Genomic DNA, 19,437 nt, shown 5'->3' on the forward strand with positions numbered 1-19,437 from the left:
TGCCCCAGGCCTCCCTATTCTTACACTGATTTCCTGGATGGTCTTGAATTTATTTATCTCTATCAGCTGCTCCGACTTAGAAAAGTTTACAGGGGCTCTGAAAGTTTCAAAGGTTGGACCCTTACTATCCACCATGCAGAGTCTCCCTGGGCCATGGCTGATGCAATGTCCTGCCTGGTCTTGGCTTGTCAGCTATGTTGACTCTTGCTCATCCGAGGGAGTCCCAGCCAGCACAGCAGAGCCCACTTCCTACAAGTGTCCTGCTGTGGATGGGCGCAGCAGTTGTAAAAAAAAAACGTGGGCTAAGCATCAAAGACCTGCTGCTTTTTTTTCTGCCTTCCTTCAAATAGGTTTAATTTTCTCAGCCCTCATTATGCAAACAGCAGATTAACTGTGTTTACCGTGTGCGCTCTGAGTTGGCAAATGCCATTTATTTGAGGCTGAAGTGGAGGCGTCGACACTTGACACTTTCCCAGGGATTCCCTGGAGAGACAGAGCAGGGGATGTGGGTGGGCAGCTACCTCCAACAGCTGCAGGCCATGCAGTTGGTACCCATGGTTCCTGTTGTCTCCCCGCTCAGCCTGGGCACTCACACTGCTGCTTTTGCGCATGTGTGATAGACAAGGCTAGAGTCCACCGCTCTCCAGCCCCTCAGTAGGCTGATCCAAGGGTGACCTGCTTCTTCAGTCTGACCCAGGTAGGAGGTGACTCCTTCCTGTGACTACTGACTTCTGTTAGGAAAGATCTAGACATTGACAAGGGTGGCTACCGGCATCTTCCTGGTTTCTTCATGGATGGGAAACTAGTCATGCTGATGGAGAAGGGCAGGTGATCAGGGCTGAGTGTGGAATGTGATGGGTGTGTGCGGTGGACGAGTGAGTGTGCAAGTGTGTGTGTATGTTTGTGTGAGTGGGCATGTGAGTGTGTGTGTGTGTGTGTGTGTAAATGGGTGTGGGGTGGGCGTGTGAGTGAATGTGTGAATGTGTGTGAAGGGTGTGTGAGTGAGCGTGCTAGTCTGCTGTCTCCAACCTAGAGGAGTATTTTACTTGATCGGTCCAATGTTGAAGAAAAATGAGCTATTTACCAATATTAAAGCATGAAGTTTACAATGGCAAACTCCTTTTGAAACAAACAAACAAACAAACCGAGGAGGCAGGGCATCCTGCCTCCCAATGTGGTAGGCCGAGTTTTTCTGTTGTCCACACATGTGGTCCCCACAGAACTCAGTCCGCAGCCCTGATACAAGCTCTCTACAAATAGAAAGCCAGGCAGCTCTGACCCCCGCAGCCCCCATCCATCTTCCCATCATCCTACCCTTAATTAATTTCGTCAGGAGCCCGTGAACTGTGTCCTTCATCTTCTCCGGGCAGGGTTGGCTTCTGGCCTAAGTACCGTCCGCCTGCAGGCAGCAGGTTTTTAACGCCCCAGCCCCCTAATGAAGAAGGAGCTGGAGCTGACACGGGAGACCCCGCTGCAGCCAGAGACCACAGGACCATAGCCTCTTCCCCTCGGGTCTCTCCCTGCCAGTGCTTCAGCCTGCACGGAATTGAAGCTTTTAGAAATGTAATGCTGTTTTCAAGCTGAGGTGGGGAGGCAGCACGGAGTCAGTTAAAGGTTTGGTGGCAGCCGTGACCTGAACTCAGGGGTTTGTGAAATCAAGGGGAACAGGTTGTATCCCTGGGGAGATGAGGGATTTTGAGGTGCCTGCATTTTGATGCAGCCAACTGGAATTTGATTACCAACTCAGTGTGGAGAGAAGGCATGAGGTTTATTGCTCTCTATTGAACCCGATGTCTTCTGTGACGTCCCTGTCATCTAGGGTGACACAGGAGACCCCAATGAAGTAAATCTGTCCCAGGCCTGCCTTCCTTTTCGTTTTTATTTAGGAAGCCAGCTCAGTCTCTGGGGGGGGGTAGTGGGGTTTAGTTAGGGTTAGCCAGGCAGAGCTTCCTACCTTTGGTCGGGTTTGAATGTTGTCCTGGTTATGGTTACTATTGCTGCAATGCAACACCAGGACCACAGGGCAGCTTGGGGAGGAAAGGGTTTATTCCACTCGCCAGTCCATAGAACAGTTCATCATCAAAAGTGGTGAGGGCAGGAACCCAAGCAGGGCAGGAACCTGGAGGTGAGAGCTGATACAGAGGCCATGGAGGGGTGCTGCTGCTGCTGCTGCTGCTGCTGCTGCTGCTGCTGCTGCTGCTTACTGGCTTGCTTTCCTGCCTTGCTCAGCCTGCTTTCTTGTAGAGCCCAGGCCAAGCAGGGATCACACCACCCACAATGAGCTGGGCCCTCCCCCATCAATCACCAATTAAGAAAATGTTCTACAGCTGGATCTTATGGAGGCATTTCTCTCAATGGAGGTTCCTTCCTGTCTGCTGTCCAGTTGTGTCAAGTTGACCTAAAACCAGCCAGTACAAATGTCAAGCACTGATGTCATGGTTGTAAGACCTGTCTAACCGTGGAACAGGGTCAGGAAGAGGTTAAGAGCAAGGTGCCCAGAGCCCGGAGTGGAGAGGTCTCCACTTGGAGCCAATGCATGGGAATCCAGTCCTGAACCCATAAGAAGCACACACTACTACCTCCTGCCACTTAGAACCAAGTCCCAAGTGTCTCATGGTACACACTTTTCATAGGTGCAACAACAGCAAACTCGGGGAAGGTGGCGTCAGTGGTTTCCATGGGAACTCCCCAACTCCTCTCTTGTTTCTGGCCAGCACTCCCCGGCAGTAATTCCCCCCAAAATGTCTGCCACCCTCCATCAGGGTCTCGGGGGGCCAAAGCTATCTATAGGACAGCAATTGGCTGGGGCCTCTGAAAGGTTACCATGTCCCGAGAGGTCATTCTCTCGTGACCAGAGAGAATATGTCTGTGGTGATGGGCTCAGAAAGACTCCAGAAAAGTGACACCGTCTGCTGGGGTTTGGGGAAGACAGCTTCATAGGAGACATTGGTGGAAACAGGTAGGGAATCTGAGCATCCAGAATGCTGGTTACGACCAGCATCATACACAGTGTCACACACAGGGCTTTGCTGTTCACACGCATCTCATGTGGCCCTTGCAATAGCCCCGTTCGAGCATTCTATAGACTCCATTCCATGGAGTCAGCTGAATCTCTGGTGTATCCTTAGGAAGGGAGCTGGGTGCCATTTGACTCTCTGGCCCCTGGCTCCTTCCCTTTGTCTGCTTCCACTCTCCTTGTTTTTCTGCTTGTGATTTTTCTCTTCTTAATCTCTGACGGGCAGGAATTTAGAGACACAAAATTAGATTCCCAAAACAGAGCACATGAATATGAATGTATATATGGAGACAGATAGAAGTGGATAAAGAAACCCCTTTGAGCTTTTCACCACTCTGCTGTGTATTGTCTTCCTATCCATCTATCCATCCTCTTGCTGTCCTTCTGGCTGCTCCTCAGTCATGATGTGATACCATAAAGTCACAACCTGGGACCAGCCCCTCACTTCCACTGTCCAAAGTATTGGAGGCAATATTGCCCATCTTGGGTGGACCGTGAGAGCTTGATATGTGCCTTCCAAACTCTGTGCCACCATACACCTCAGTGTCTTCGAGATGTGTGAGGCTCTGACTGCCTCTGGGAGGGACCAGAGAGTCATCGCTAGTGTTCCCATGAAGAATCACCATGGAGAAGTAGCTGTCCTAGACCAGGGGCACTTGCAGGGGGGCCTGAGAGTGACCCAGATCCACAGCAAGGGCTGAGTCCTGTGCTGATTATCTGCTTTAGAGACTCCCTGATGTCCTGTGTATCTTGCTTTAAACTGGACTCAAGGATGGGGGGGGCATCTTTAAAAGATGCAGCTAGCCAGGTGTGGTGGCACATGCCTTTGATACAAGCACTCAGGAGGCAGAGACAGGTGGATCTCTGTGCGTTTGAGGTCAGCCTGATCACAAAGTGAGTCCAGGGTAGCCAGGGCTCAAAAACTCTGTCTACACACACACACACACACACACACACACAAAACAAAAAACAAAAGGAGGAGAAAGAGGAGGAGAAAGAGGGGGAAAAGGAGGAGGAGGAGGGGGAGGGGGAGAAGGGGGAGGAAGAGGAGGAGGGGGAGGGGGAGGAGGAGGAGGAGGAGGAGGAGGAGGAGGAGGAGGAGGAGACACTAGACCCCAAACCACTCTTTTGGTATAGAGAATGGAAGCATGAAGCCAGCCATCTATAGGGGGCGCTAGAGAGCCGTGGGGGGTGGAGACACTAGGCTGCTCTCCCACAAGCTGGTTGAAGCTGAAGGCTGAAATAGTTTTCCCTAGAGCAGTGGTTCTCAACCTTCCTAATGCTGCAAACCTTTAATCAGTTCCTAGTGTTGTGGTAACCCTCAACCATAAAGTTATTTTGTTTCTGCTTCATAACTGTAAGTTTGTTACTGTTAGGAATCCTAATGCAAAGATGTGCCATGCAGGATATCTGCCATGGGACCTCTGTGAAAGAGTCCTTTGACATCCGCCCCCTCCCCCACCGAAGGGGTCATGGCCCACAGGTTGAGAACCACTGTTCTACAGTCCTTTCTTTTGAATGTCATCAGTGGAGGGATCTTGCAGTGGGGTATGGAGTCAGTTCTTTTGGCTCTTTGCCCCCTATCGGGGGAGGCAAAGGGCACCAGGTCCTGTAGAAGATGCTGAGTGTCTGAAAGCGTTTGCAGAATTTGGAAATGATCAGCTTGAAAATTCAGGTGTGTTTTCCAGAGTGAAACACCACGCCACAGCTGAGCTAAAGATCGAAGAGCTGCTTCCTCCGTGTGGAGACTCACATCTGAATATATAAAAATCCTCTGAACTTTGAAAGTGCAGGGAGCGGTCAGCTCGCTTTGGGCTGCCTGGCTCTTAAGAGCAGTTTGACCCGGAGTCCTTTCTTGGCGGGGAGATGGAATGCTGTGGGAATTGCTGGTCTAAATGTTTTTCTAGTTTGTTCTTAGACCTCACTTCCACTGCCTATCCAGAAGTCTGATGAGGCTTTGCAAAAACAAATTCAGCTCAAACTGGCTTAGGCACAAAGAAAACTTAATGGTCCCTATAGCCCCAAAAGGCCCATGGTGGTAGCATTCAGATCTTGATCTATGGGCTTCCACAACATAAATTTGCTTTTCTTGATGTCTTCATTGGCAGAGCCCTGATCATTCCTTAACACCCCCATGGTGCTAAGGTGGCTGCACAAGCCCCGTCTGTCCCACCCATGTCCCCAGGGGACAGAGTTCTTTTTTTCCTCTCAGTCTCAGGGGCAGTCCCTGCTGGAGTCTTATTGGTTCACCCAGGTCACATGTCCATCTTTCAATCAATTGCTGTGGCTATGGGAGATTGATGGTCCACTGAGCCAGTCATGGGTTACACACCTGAGAGCAAGGAAGGAGCCAGCCTCTTGGCCCTATAGATGGGGGACAGAATGCCTGACTAGAAGATTGTGGCCTCAAACACTAGCAGCATGTGCTGTCTAGTGCAGCTGACCCAAGACTATCCCCTTCCCCTGCCAGCCCGTGGAGTGTGGGGTGTTCAACAGAGGCCTGGGCCTCTGCCTGCCACGTGTCCAGGACACACATCCCTGTTAACACTCACAAAATGTCCTTAACTACTTGGACATGTGTCTTGTGGGTCAGTTGACTTAGCTAGGAATTGTGTTCCAAACAGGACAACAGCCTTCCATTCTTGTCATCGTGGGTCATGTGCCCTAAGTCCTGGGCTATCACATATCCCTAGGCTCCTGTGTAGAACCAAAAGAAGGCTGTGTGTGTGTGTGTGTGTGTGTGTGTGTGTGTGAGCGTGTGTGTGTGTGTGTGTGTGTGTGTGTGAGCGTGTGTGTGTGTGTGTGTGTGTGTGTGTGTGTGTGAGAGAGAGAGAGAGAGAGAGAGAGAGAGAGAGAGAGAGAGAGAGAGCATGTGTGACCTCTGGCTTAGCCCTCAAGGTCCTTGTGCCTAGCAATATTCCATACCCAGTGCGCCATAGTCCCCCCACCCCACCCCACCCCCATGTACTTGTCACACCAGGAGCTGAACCTGGCATTTGTGGACAGAAGGGGATGGGAGCAGGTCAGGTGACATCTCTGTCTCTCCACAGGGTGCCCTCTCCTCATCTGCATCATCTCCATATCATCCTCTATGGACAGCTATGGGACAAGTGACAGGTAAGTGACCCTGTGTGCTCTGAGCTGAGCATGCCTCGTGGTTGGCAGGCCCTCCTGTGGAGAAGGATCTACAAAGTGCTTCACAGTGCTGTTCTCAGATGCCCACGTTCACCCTGGTGCAGAGTGGGCACCAGCTGGCTCCCTCCAGGCCTGGGCAGTGGGAACAAGAGCAATCCCACTGTGCTCTTAGAATCAGCAATGTAACCTGGGCAGTGGTGGCTCCTGTGGGCCTAAGTTTGAGGCCAGCCTGGTCCACCTACTGAGTTCCAGGACAGCCAGGGTTCCACAGAGAAACCTTGTCTGGAAAACCAAAAAAAACCCCCCCAAAAAAACAACAACAAAAACAACAACAACAACAAAAAAAAAAAAAAAAAAAAAACCTGACCAACCCAAAAAGGAACCATAGCGTGGGTATTACTATATTCTTAGATTTTTTCTTTTTTTTTTTTAACATCTAGTTTTTCATTGTGTATGTGCATACATGTGCTTGTATGTACATGCATCTGTGTGTGTGCACATATGCCACAGCACCCGTGTGGAGGTTGGAAGGCAGCCTTCAGGAGTTAGTTCTCTCCATTTACCACAGGTCCTGGGGTGCTAACTCAGACCATCAAGAGGCCTGGCAGCCAGTGCTTTTACCCACTGATCCTTCTGATGGGAAGGTTTTAATCCATGTGTTTCTCCCGGGGCATGGCTCTGGTCACCCATGAAGCCCATGTTGTAGCCTTCAGGCCTTTCTTGGATGATCAATAAGTGTGCAGCGTCCAGTTGAAGAAATATACAATTATGCAAATGAACATGGCCTGGGGGATTCAGACAGATGGGTCTTAGAGTCCTTGCTTGGCTGGGAGGCCTGGACCACAGGCCCAGGGCAGATGGGCAGGTGGCCAACCAGTTCTCTGAGCCCCATTAAAGGCACCTTCCTGGCCAAAATTTGTCTTGCTCTGCAAAAAAACCCAAAGCCAGTTGCCGGTGTAGCTTTTTGTTTATTGTGGTAGCGAAACTGAAATGTACTCCGGGTTTTGGCTGGACTTCGTCAGAGGTGGCTGACCCAGGCATCAATTCTGAGAAATCCTCTCCGAGAAAGAGACTCATGAGATCGTCATGGGAATAACTTGGAGATGAAGAATGGGAGTCGATACCTAGAGCCGACAAGTCCTTTCTCTGTCCTGGGGCACTGCTGCGGGGTGGAGGTACCTCCATGGGCAAGGGTGATCTCGTAATTCTTTTCTCTCCACAGCTGCTGGCTGGCTCTGGGGAGTGGCGCTATTTGGGCCTTTGTGGGCCCGGCTCTGTTGGTCATTGTGGTAAGTCCCCCCCCCCCACACACACTTTACAGGCAGAGCCAGACAGGTCAGGGGCAAGGCCATTTGAACTGTGCCAGGTTCCTTGAAGACACACCCCAAGATACAGCCTTGTACTGCCTGCCGCTCATTTGTTTATGCTTGCTGTTCCCCACCCCCCAAGGAGTGAGTGACTCTGAGCTTCCCTTGCCCATAGCCTCAGGAAGGCCCTGAGTTTGGAGCAGCCCCAATTAGCCCTCAGTGTACCTCCACTGAGCTCATACCCAGAGGCGTGCACAGACTTCTCAGAGAGTCCGAACACTCCAAGGCTATTTGAGGGGCTCCTGGGGACTCCACACGTAAGTGAAGAGTCAGAGACAAGAGACAGTGAGGATGGTCAGAGACATAGAGACCTATATCAGCCACACAGCTCCACTCGGGGCACCTGCCCATGGCTGAGGAACTCTTTGTCTTCCCCGAGGCTACTCTCTGTGGCAGTGCCACACAGGGTTAGCGAGCAGCCAGACCCACACAACATTCTCGTAACCATGGCTACCTCCTCCTGCTGACCTCCGTGCCTGTGTGCTGATGCTCATGTCTGAGGATGTGGGAGTTGACAGACTACTTGGTGTAGTCATAGGGGCCAGGACATCCCACACACATACCCTGGGCGGGGCTCCTTGTCTAGTCTGAGTCATAATTAGTCATAATCGAAGTTCCAGAGATCCTGCCCTTTACCCTTCTATCTTTGCAGGGTGTTCTGTCCTTCATAGGTCCCAGGACAGGGCCATTGCTAACCAATCCCAAAGGATACCCCTGTAGAGTATCAGTAGGCTGGTTTGCTAACCCTAAGATGGGGTATCCCAGCCCTACCCTGAGAGTAGGGTAAAAAAAACTGCCCTCGCATCTCAGGTGATGCCAGACTTCACATGTCACCAGATAAAGGATGGGATGACTCCATCTGAAGGCCACCCTCTCCCTCCATCTGCTCAAACACCCCAAAAGGCTCACAAGCCAATCCTTCTCCTCTCCTTTTTCCAGCTGTGAATCCATGTGGCCACCCCTGTTCAGTGGCACTGGTTGAGGTAGGACCCTGGTAAAGGAAACGGAGGGACATCCTGAGCGTCCTCATGGAAACTCCTCTGATGCTCTCATGCTAATGGGCACAATGGTGCCTTCTTGGCTGGGGGTTTACAGAGAGCAGCAAGTGAGCTGTCATTGCAGAGCAGGGAGGCCAGGCGCGGTCACTATGCACGTGTCTCCTGCTATCCACATGACCACTGTGGTCCTAGCTACAGTCTGTTGATATTGCTGTACCGTTTTCCACGGGAAACTCTGCTCTGCAGGGTCTATAGGCCCCAGGGCTCTGGATGTAATCTCCTCTGTTCTTGATGGGGTATGGGGTGGAGTGGGGGACCATGCTAGCTTTGAGGTTACTAGCGAGGCTGGGTCCTGGCTGAGGCTGGCTTGGCTCAGGAACTGTGTTTATAGGTCAAGTCCCCTGAGGTGATCTCTGGCTCCCAGGGCTTGGTTGCTATAAAGGGCAAATTTGCACATAGCCTCTTGGGAAAAGGAACCTCGAGGAACTGGAAGCTGTGACCCAGCAGGGAGGATCACAGGGTCTAGCGAGGGTCCCATTCAGCATGGTGAGAATCACCTTTGAAGAGGGCGAGCGGTAAGGTCTAGGGATGAGGTCGAGCCAGGCTAAGAGGGGAAGCTTTAAGCATCACACGGTGTGGCTAAGGACTTGAGGCTAAGAATGACCGAAGCTCAGGGAAGTGAGCAGTATGCTTTAGGTAGCACGACTCCTGGGAGTCATAGCCAGGGCTGCGTGAGCCTGGAACACACACGGGTATTGAGTTTCTGATGCTGGGATGAGAAGGACCAGCATCCAGTGCCCTTAGGCACGGTGTGTTACCGTCATCTGCAGAGGCTTAGAGATCACAGCTTGTAAACCGTCCAGGGTTGCTCTAGTGATGGCTAATGTTGGGTCATTGATGCCTTCCTGTACAGTGGGGCATGGCAGAAGCTGAGAGGGAGGTGCGGAAAGCCTCTGTGGGTTGTAAAGCCTTTGGTGGTAGTGGGGCGTCTAGTGCCCAAAGACCCTTTCTCAGGGGTCCCTTAACACCACCAGAAAACACAGATATCTGCACCACAATTAGTAACAGTAGTAAAATTACAGTTATGAAGTAGCCACAAAAATAGTCGCCACAACAGGAAGCACTGTATTAAAGGTTAGAAGTGTTAGGGAGGAGGAAGGTTGAGAACAGGTGTTCTAAGGGATCCACGGTAAATGGGCAGGCGGTATGACTAGGCCTGCTTTGAGGTTGGGTTTTGGGTCACAGCCACACCCACTGATTTACAGTGTGTTCACTGCTGCTCAGCAGTGCTGAGACATTCTGTGGCAGGCATGGTGGCCTTCAGAGCCGAAAGTATTTACTACCCAGCCCTTGGCAAAAAAAGGGAGGGAGGGAGAGAGAGAGAGAGAGAGAGAGAGAGAGAGAGAGAGAGAACAGAAAAGAGTTGGCTAATTCCAAATGCATGCAGGGTGTGTGTGTGTGGGGGGGGCATGTTGTAGCTTTGGCTGGCCTCTGGCTGGATCCTGGTGTAGAAATGGAATAGCATTTCATGCCCCCTACCTCAGAAGATGGTAGGATTTGTACCCTCCTGAGCCGTGCCCTCATTCACCCGGGAGTGCTCCGCCTTACTTCCAAATGAAGGAAGCAAGTTTTGGATGTCAAGCATGGCCTGACCCCATTTGGGTAAAAGCTCTCTGTGGGCACTTATTCTCTTGCAAGAGGGAAATGGCAGAGAAAATGTGGGGCGGATACTCCTGAATGGTGGCTCCCTGGGGAGCCGTGGGGAATGGTGGCTGCCCCATGCTTAGACTTTGTCTGCAATCTGAAAACACTCCACTCGGCTAGCACGGTTTTAGAGATTTATTTATTTATTTATTTATTCATTCATTCATTTATTTATTTATTTTTGTGTATGTGTGCCTAGGGAGGCTAAAAGCTGTTGGATCCTCTGGATTACAGGCGGTTCTGAGGCACCCAGTGCAGATGCTGGGAACAGCCTCAGGCTCTTTGCAATCACCTCTCAAGCCCAGACAGGGTTTCTCCGTGCAGCCCTGGGAACTTGCTCTGTAGATTAGGCTGCTCTCAAACTCAGAGATCCACCCGCCTCTGCCTCCAAGTACCGAGATTAAAGGCGTGCACCACTATGCCCAGCTGGCTTGCAAGTTTTTCAAGTAGAGCCGTTTTAGGAAGTGGGATGCTTTTGCCAGAATACTGGCTTCACCGGTGCTAGTGAGGGCTGGCCTGAAGGCTATGGGCAGTAAATGGGCGCCTGTGGGATTCCTAGGCTTTGAGCTAAAGAGAAAAGCAGAACCAAGTCTTTCAGCATCAGGACCCACCCCCATCCAATTTGATGATGCTAAATGGAGCCCTTGTCCAATAGAGCAGCAGTTCCCCAGGGCTTTAATTGCTCAAGCTCTTGCAAGAAAGTATCACAGAGCAATGGCTTGAATGAAGAACATTATTCTCTGTCACAGAGGCCAGATATCTGAAATCAAAGACTCAGCAGGTTGTACCCCCACCCCCACCCCTGGTCTCCTCTCTCCTTGGTCTCCTCTCTCCTTGGCCATTGGCCTGTGTGAGACCATAGCTGTTTGATTACAACCCATACAAATGGCCTCAGTTTAATACATCACTTCTCTGAATATATATTATATATTATAACATTATGGGATAGAAGCTCGGTCACAAAGGAATGCAAGGCAGCCCAAAGAGCCCCCAATGTCCCCAACCATGACAAGAGACATCAGGGAGAAAATAGGTCTTGTCACACAGCACCCCACTTCTCCTGGGAGAGCTCCGAGTGCTACCTCCACCCCACCAGGAGAAGGCAGGGTAAAGTCTGATCTGGGGAGTCCACAGTGGTTTCTGGGTACCCGAGCACCATAGGTATAAACCTGGGGTCTACGGGTCTAACCTACTCTCTGGGCATCTGCGTGCAGGATGGAGAGGGCAAAGGCAGGGCCTGGAATGGGTGGAACTGGTCTGATTCCGAAGTGCTGAGAGGCTGGAGGAGAAGGCCTTCCCAGGGAGATTCAGACATGAGTCTCTAAAATGAGGTTCTTCCCCCACGATGATCTTTGATGAAGAGATGACTCTTGCTTGTTCAGACTGGTTTATTTGATGGTGGATGTGAATGCATACATACACCGACCTTACTCAGGGTGTACCAGGGATTAAATACCTTTTGTGGAAAGGAATGCCCAGGAAGGGAAGCTGACAGCTCAGGGCCTACCTAGATATCTCATTAGCATGGAGAACTCCAGGTGTTTATGCTAAGTGACTGATTGCCAAGATCATCTCAGTGGGGTGCTGTGGTTACAAGTTTCAGATCTGGTACAGAAGTGGATAGGGAGTGGCCTGACTCCTGCCAATCTCAAGTCTCTGAGACTTCCAGGGTCTGAGCTCACACAACCTTACCAGTTCCTCTATCTGGTGGCATAACCTGGTTTCCCTACAGGGTATTGCAGCCTGTGCTCCACAGTGGCCTGCTTGGTCTGTGCCTGTCCCAACCAGAGAAGGAGGACAATGACTCCAAGAGGACTGAGAAAGAGAAGAGATTCTGGGTTCTCAAAGTTCTTGTCTTCCCTGAGAAGCCAGGTATAGACACATGTCTATGTAGCTGTAGGTGCCGAGCTATAGGCCCATTGATCCATGAGGCCATACACAGAGATATAGGTGCATAGATCCATGCTACACAGAGCTATAGGCCCATAGATCCACAGATCCACAAAGTTACAGGCCCATAGATCTACAGAGTTACATTGTTGCAGATATAAAGAACTATAGGAGCCAGGTGTGGTGGCGCACGCCTTTAATCCGAGCACTTGGGAGGCAGAGGCAGGCAGATTTCTGAGTTCAAGACCAGCCTGGTCTACAAAGAGAGTTCCAGGTCAGCCAGGGCTATACAGAGAAACCCTGTCTCAAAAAATCAAAAAAACAAAAAACAAAAAACCTATGGATACATAGATCCATGGCTACACAGAGCTACAGGCACATTGACATGTTATAGCCAGAGCTATAGGCACATAGATCAATACTATATAGAGCTATAGACCCATAGATTCATGGCTACACAAAGCTACAGGCACATAAGTCAACAGCCCAAGGCTATACATAGAGTTCCCAAGCAGTCACTGGGATGGTGGGACATAGACACATACCACTGGAGACAATATCCATATATACCATATCCATATATACCATATCCATATATACCATATCCATATATGTACACATATACATATAATGTCTGTGTATGTATGCAGATGTGGATAATTTTTCCATGTAAAATGCTTATGAACATTTCTGCTCCCCCCCCCCCCCCCCCACACACACACACACAAGTTCCTAGATGGCCCTGAGTTGACAGAGCTGCAGATCCTGGCTCAATCCCAGAGGCCTCACCTACCGTTCCTCCTTCCTCCCCAGAAGTCACCATGATCTTTTCCTGGGTCATCCTGGCCTGTGGGCTCTATTTTGAATGTCCGCTGTGCAGTTCTATTCTTTTCTTCGGAAACACAGCTTGGAATTGTCTCTCTGGTGTTTGCCCTTAGTAGCTTGTCCCCATCTTGACAGGTCCTGCAAATTCAAGGCCAAGTCCCTGACAGTCACCTCAGACAGGCCTCTCCAGTTCTGCTAGAATGTGGGCCAGAGGGAACAGAGTGAAGCCAAGGGGCCAGGCCCACTCTCCTTTGTACTCTCCATTAAGTGGTTCGAAGGCCACTGGCTCCTGTCTTACTCCACAGTTCAAGACCACCCTCTCCCGATGCCAATGCCTACGGGATGGTCTCTGCACAGTAACAGATACAAAACCACAGACATGTAGATAAGTCAGTACAGATGTGGTGGACCAGGTCTTAGGTCTCCAGATGAAACCAGACACCCTGGCTATGTTGAGGGCAGAAACAAAACCCAGAAAAACCCTATAAAAAGAGATATGGTGATGAGTCAGGGCAGATAGCAATGTGAGCAGCTTTGCTGCTGTTGGGACACTGTAGTTTTTGATGAGATCAGTCCCAAAAATCCCAACGTGATCGACTACCACATTTACATGTTTGTGAAACACTCCATCTTGAGTCGATCGTCCTGTTGGCAGCCTGGTTTAGGAAGCACGGAAACACGGAGCTAAGTATCTGGACTTTGATCCTCGGAGATCTGAGATGGCATCACCTTCTACAGTGTCCAGAGGAGGTGCTGTGACCTTGAGCTCATGTGACCTGCCCATCCTGATGTAACTTGTAAGCTTATAGGTGGAGCTGGGTAGTGTGACCTCTGACCTCAAATAAGGTTCCCAGACACTCCCCCAAAGGCAGAATCCCACTGGCTCTCTCCGAGGCCCATCACTGTCCCTGAGTCAGTAGAACCTAGTTTGGTGACCCCCCCAGGGATGCTGTTGACATGTTCAATGAAAAATAAAAAATAAAAAACGAGTTTCAGGTAATTTTCTGTTTAATTTTTAATTGCTCTAAATTAAAAAGTAGTTAGGCAATTTGATTTTTAAATTTGTCAACATGGTTGAGAAGAAATCTTAGGAATATATGCAAAAAAATCAGAATATATGAACAATCTTTGCCTGTGTCTACTACTCTGCCCCCAGTGTGAACTCTCCCTAAGGGAAGAGCAAGCTTGGTACTAGCTTTTCGATCACCCTGATTTTTCTACAGTCTGGGCACCTCCAACTGTATGCTCACCCCAATAGGCAGGCAGAATGACCAGGGCTGTGTTATAGGTGTGACCTACAGAGCCCGAGGGTCCACATCTGTAATCCGACGGTGCGTAACCGTGTGCTTCTAATCATCAGCCAGCAGGCTCTACAGATGTGTGAGGTAGCCGAGCTATGCATTCCCAAAGTGAAAGGGCCAGGCTGGCAGCATGCCAGTGGGAAAGTGGCTCACTCTGCCCACCCCACCCTCCACCTTCCAAATCAGGGGAAAGGCAAGAAGAATTGTGTTGTTTAAAAACTCCAGCACTCTGGAAACCAAAGGTATTCAAATGAAAAGACGTGGCAGGTGGGCCGGAAGGGTCTGTGACCTTGTGGCTGGGAGCTGCTAGCTCTCCATTCTCCGTTGAAGACACAGAGGGTGCTCTGTGGGATATGGGGCACACCGCCTGGTGTAACCATGACTGAAGATAGCAGGATGCTCTCAGGTGTCAATGATGGTGGTGGTCTGGGGGTGACACCCCCGCCCCTGGGATCAGTCACCCCGAATAGCTTGTCCAAGTACGAATATAACTAAGTCTAAAAGCCATCGCCCCCACAGTCTCTCCTTGCTCCCATCAAATGCAGTTTTCTGGCCACTGTCAACTGTTGTAGGAAGGCTGGAGGGCAGCAGAATTACTGGACACTGCGTGACACTGTGCTTGCTGGCTATGCATTAACCTCTCCCATCTTCTCCGACCTTGGGAGACTCTGTTGTTACCCAGGGCAACAGGCACAGAGGGAAGGTGATGGTTAAGCTTTTGTTCATGTCTGATGGTAGTATAAGCAAGAGTCTAGACAGGACAGGCGAGGTACCCACAGTGCCTCAGCGCCTTGATTTTTTTTTTTTATTCTTTCTTTTTTTTCCCCCTGGGAACAGCATAGCACAGACCCAGAATTGTCTCATCTGAAAACCTTTAACAAAAGGCTCTGAAATGACTGATGGGAGCTGGGAGGAGGCAGCGGGAAAGGGCTGGAGTGGAAAAGTACCTGCTGGAACCAGAGCAGGGATAGCATCTCACGTTCCCCACCCCCTCAAATCACGCATTCTATGCTGGGGTGGGGGTGGGGTCCTCAGAATGGTCCGCGACTCATCCACCTGGGCTACTAACACCGAAGGGCTGTAGGGTTGGAGGTCTTGAATGCCAGCCTCTCTAGGGTTGCCTGGTTCAGCTGCTTGCAAGGCTGGAGAGGCCAGCAGCCTCTCTGTAAGGCCTGATGGTAAAGACTGTAAGTTCCAAGGTTGTGAGCCTGTAGCTGGCTTCATGAGTATCATGATGATTTTAACACTTAAGGGAACAGGCTCTGGCCACACATAGCTCTCACAACCTTCTCCTCCCCCTCCCGCAACCCCCCCAAGGATCCCCTCAACAAAGAGAGACTCAGGGAGGAGTCGTTCCCCCTGCTAGTCCCACCTTGTCCTTTAATATTTAGGATCAAGGAGAGCTGCTAGGTAAGAGAGGAGCTGGGTGAGAGTCTGTCTCTGGAGTGCTGACTTAGGATGGGAGCCAACCAGCAGGTCTCTACCCAGGAGCAGGGGCAGGGGCAGGGGCAGGGGCAGGAGCAGGAGCAGGGGCAGGAGCAGGGGCAGGGGCAGGGGCAGGAGCAAGGGCAGGAGCAGGGGCAGGAGCAGGGGCAGGGGCAAGAGCAGGAGCAGGGGCAGGGACAGGGGCAGGGCTGGGCAGAGAGAACACCCAATACGGCTTTCAAACATCACATATGTGGGCGATGAGAGCCGGCTGCCACATGTGGACTGGACAAACGGGGCATCTCCTCTTTGCCTGGTTGGATTGCAGCAGCCCGTCTTTCTCATCCAGTAGGAAGCAGAGAATTCCCAGGACCAACAGAGATGTCCAGGGTCAAATGGAGTGAGCAAGCATGAGATGAGCTTTGAGCTGGTTTATCTGACCCCGAAGGTCACACTCGTTCTTCTTGCTCGGATGCTGGTGGGATGGAAACTGAGCCCCTGCCTTGTCTGCCTTTGCTCAGGAGCATACAGAGAGGCAGGTGTATGTGGTATCTGTCCTGCTCAAAGCCCGAAGACCTGCCTTGAATTTGTTCCCTCTGTGTTCCCTGCTGGCTAAGGAGTCGTGACAGTGGGGCAGGTTCCAGTGTCCCGTGGATAGGTCTGGCTCCTTATTGTCTCCCTCTTTCCCCGCTTGCAGGTCAACATTGTTATCCTGGTTGCTGTGACGAGGGTCATCTCCCACATCAGCACTGATAGCTACAAGATACATGGGGACCCCAGTGCCTTCAAGTGAGTTGACCCCAACTGTTCATATCCCGTGGGGGCTACTGAAGGCTTCAAGAGGGACAAACAGTGTTGCTCCCCAGGGCTAACACCTGAGTCTTCAGCTGGCTCTGCCTCCTCAAGGCCTTCATGGACAGCCTTTGGTTTGAGTCCTTATTCTGTTACTTATCTTGGTGATGCAAGGTCCCAGGGCAGCTGTAGGGGCCATGTATAGATGCCCTCCTGGGACGTCTTCAGCCAGAACCAGAGACACCTGGAAGGAGGTGAGATGAAGACTCCAGATAGGAAGATCTGATTCCTAGTTTCTGCAGCAATGGGCCCCTCTGCCCTTTGCTTCCTTCACAGTGGAAAGGGAACAGCAGGACTCTCTCCCAAGGGATGCCTTGGGAGGGGAAATCCCTGCAAGCAGTGTTCCATGCATGCTGGGCTGCCACTAAGGGAGGAGGTATCTTTGGAAGTGTCCCCTTACCCCATGGGACTGACATGCCACTCGAGGCTGCCTGGGTTCCTGGTGTTTATCCACTGGGACCAGCCAATGGCAAACATCAGAAAAACCTACAGCAATTGGATATGGCAGAGGGAGACACAGCAACCATGAAGTCCTGATCCTGGTAGAGACCCCATTCATAGAGATACTGTCTCCTGGGCTCAGTTCCCAGTTTGAACCTCTTCTCCTCTGTGTGGGTTTCATGCCCAAATCCACACTGCCCTGCTACAGGCAGACCATCAATGGCCAGAGTATCTTCCTTCTTGTATAGAGGTTGGGGCATGGGACTATGGTGACAGTGGCCAGGCCTTATGGCAAATGGGGTGGGATTCACACATGAGATCCAAGAACCTAAAGATTCACAGCTCTTCTTCTTCTTCTTCTTCTTCTTCTTCTTCTTCTTCTTCTTCTTCTTCTTCTTCTTCTTCTTCTTCTTCTTCTTGACTTTCTTATCTGTTTTATATATGTGAGCACACTGTTGCCATCTTCAGGCACACCAGAAGAGGGCATCAGATCCCCATTACAGATGGTTGGGAGCCACCATGTGGTTGCTGGGAATTGAACTCAGGACCTCTGGAAGAGCAGTCAGTACTCTTAACCACTAAGCCATCTCTCCAGCCCCTCACAGCTCTTCTTGACCATTCAGAACTGTAAGCACCCTGAACCCTAAGGATCAAGGCTGAGGACCCCCTCCCAGGTGACTTGGGAGCTCTTGTAGAGACAGCTAGGATGTCAGGCTGCTGGCCTCCCGTGACTTTAAAAAGGGAGCAAAAACTATATACAAGCCACAACAAATCAATGCAATAATTATTCTAAACACCATAAATTAACTTGACAAGTGGAGTCAGCTCTCTTGTTTTGTTTCTGCCCCTGGAACCTTCTAGGCTATGCCTTGATGAGGAAGTAAGCTCGTGGCGGGCCAAGGGCATTTCTGTTCATCTTCTGTCTGAGGGGTGGGGGAGCCTGGGTTTGTCCTCTGTCCAATGTAGCCTGACCAGGATAGGACCTGTTCCTCCTCACTCTGTCCTCAGACCTACGTCCTCTGGGGGGTCAGGGTCACCAGTCTGTCACCAGCTCTCATACCCAGCCCAGGCCTTTGCTCCTATCTTAGCCTGGCAGCTACACTACCAAGGTTGGCACTATGCCCAGGACACTTATACTTCTACCACATTCTTCTACCCACCGCCTTTCCCAGAGCCCAGCTGGGAGGTGTCTTCATTACCTAGCTCCCTCTGCAGAAGAACCACCAAGTGTTGGCCCTGTTTGGGCTCTGTGGGGCTTCAGAGATAAGTGGACCCTGAGATAGCAGGTTGGTGGCAGCAGATCCGCTGAGGAAGCCACTGCCCACTATGCCCTCAGGTGTCCCCAGACCAGCCAGTCTTGTTCCCTACTGAGCCGTTTCATCTCCCAGCAGACCTGGTACCCTTAGGTCCTCCTGACCTGGTTTGCCTGCCCACTACCTACATGAAAGTCACTGTCTCTGTTCCAGGTTGACAGCCAAGGCTGTGGCTGTGCTGCTACCCATTCTGGGGACCTCATGGGTATTTGGGGTGCTTGCCGTCAGTGACCGGGCCCTGGTCTTCCAATACATGTTTGCTATACTCAACTCTTTACAGGTAAGACAAGCCTGTAGGCCAACAGGTTGGGACATCCCATAGGCATGGGACACCGTCTGCTCCCATCATCCCAGCCGGGTTCCAAGGGAGTCTAGTGCCCTCTGCTTGGGAATTGGAGAGACCACTAGGCTCTTTGTCCTTCCCCCAATGGAGTCATCTGGAAATTCCGCTTCCCTGGGGCTGCTGACCTCAGGCTGTGGGTCACACCAAGCCTGCCTCCTCACAGACAGTGAGCTGTGCTCACTCCAACCTCAGGCCTCCATGATGGAGGGCCCTTGTGTCAATGTGTGGTTCTGATGCCGTCTCCCCTTTCCTCCCTTCCCAGGGCCTCTTCATCTTTCTCTTTCACTGTCTCCTGAACTCAGAGGTATGTCCATCCCCTACCCCCTGACAGCTCCAAGTAGCTTTTCAGTGCACCGTAAGGGCACACAGAGAAGGGCTGCACTGTCTAGGGTAATATGACCCTTGTCAGGCTCTGTGTAGGAACCGGATGTTGACATGGGGACCACCTTTGATGGCCCTGCCTTTACGTTGGGTGCTTGGGACTCATGTCACAGCAAGCCTCTAGAGACCGCTGGCAATGACCCCTCAGGGTTTGATATATCAACTTCTGGAGGTCCCTCTAAGACTTCTCCTTCTGCCTTTGAAGGTAAGGGCTGCCTTCAAGCACAAGACCAAGGTCTGGTCCCTCACGAGCAGCTCTGCCCGGACCGCGAACACGAAGCCTTTCAGTTCAGACACCGTGAGTCAGATTAGACCCTTGAGACACTTCCCTTTGCTTCACTAACCTTTTCCAAACGCCTTCCCCCTTCCTTTCACCATCTTCAGGGCTCTGGTTAGTGTGCCTGTCACCAGGACCAGCCATGTTGGCCCTCGGCCTGGTGACAAGC

General features: G+C 51.2%; 1 protein-coding gene across 3 annotated transcripts in view; it reads left to right on the top strand.

Moving 5' to 3' along the window:
- Adgrd1 (adhesion G protein-coupled receptor D1) overlaps positions 1 to 19,437 on the top strand; it is a 107,850-nt gene that overhangs the window by 85,510 nt on the left and 2,903 nt on the right. For all 3 annotated transcript variants that reach the window (NM_001081342.1, NM_001347486.1, XM_006504308.2), the window contains 6 exons: positions 6,067 to 6,133; positions 7,374 to 7,440; positions 16,359 to 16,450; positions 18,421 to 18,547; positions 18,873 to 18,914; positions 19,197 to 19,289. In NM_001081342.1, the coding sequence (NP_001074811.1) occupies positions 6,067 to 6,133; positions 7,374 to 7,440; positions 16,359 to 16,450; positions 18,421 to 18,547; positions 18,873 to 18,914; positions 19,197 to 19,289 (488 nt within the window). The remainder of the gene's footprint in view (positions 1 to 6,066; positions 6,134 to 7,373; positions 7,441 to 16,358; positions 16,451 to 18,420; positions 18,548 to 18,872; positions 18,915 to 19,196; positions 19,290 to 19,437) is intronic.

This window comes from Mus musculus, chromosome 5, assembly GCF_000001635.26.
Source record: "Mus musculus strain C57BL/6J chromosome 5, GRCm38.p6 C57BL/6J".
NCBI classification, from domain to species: domain Eukaryota; kingdom Metazoa; phylum Chordata; class Mammalia; order Rodentia; family Muridae; genus Mus; species Mus musculus.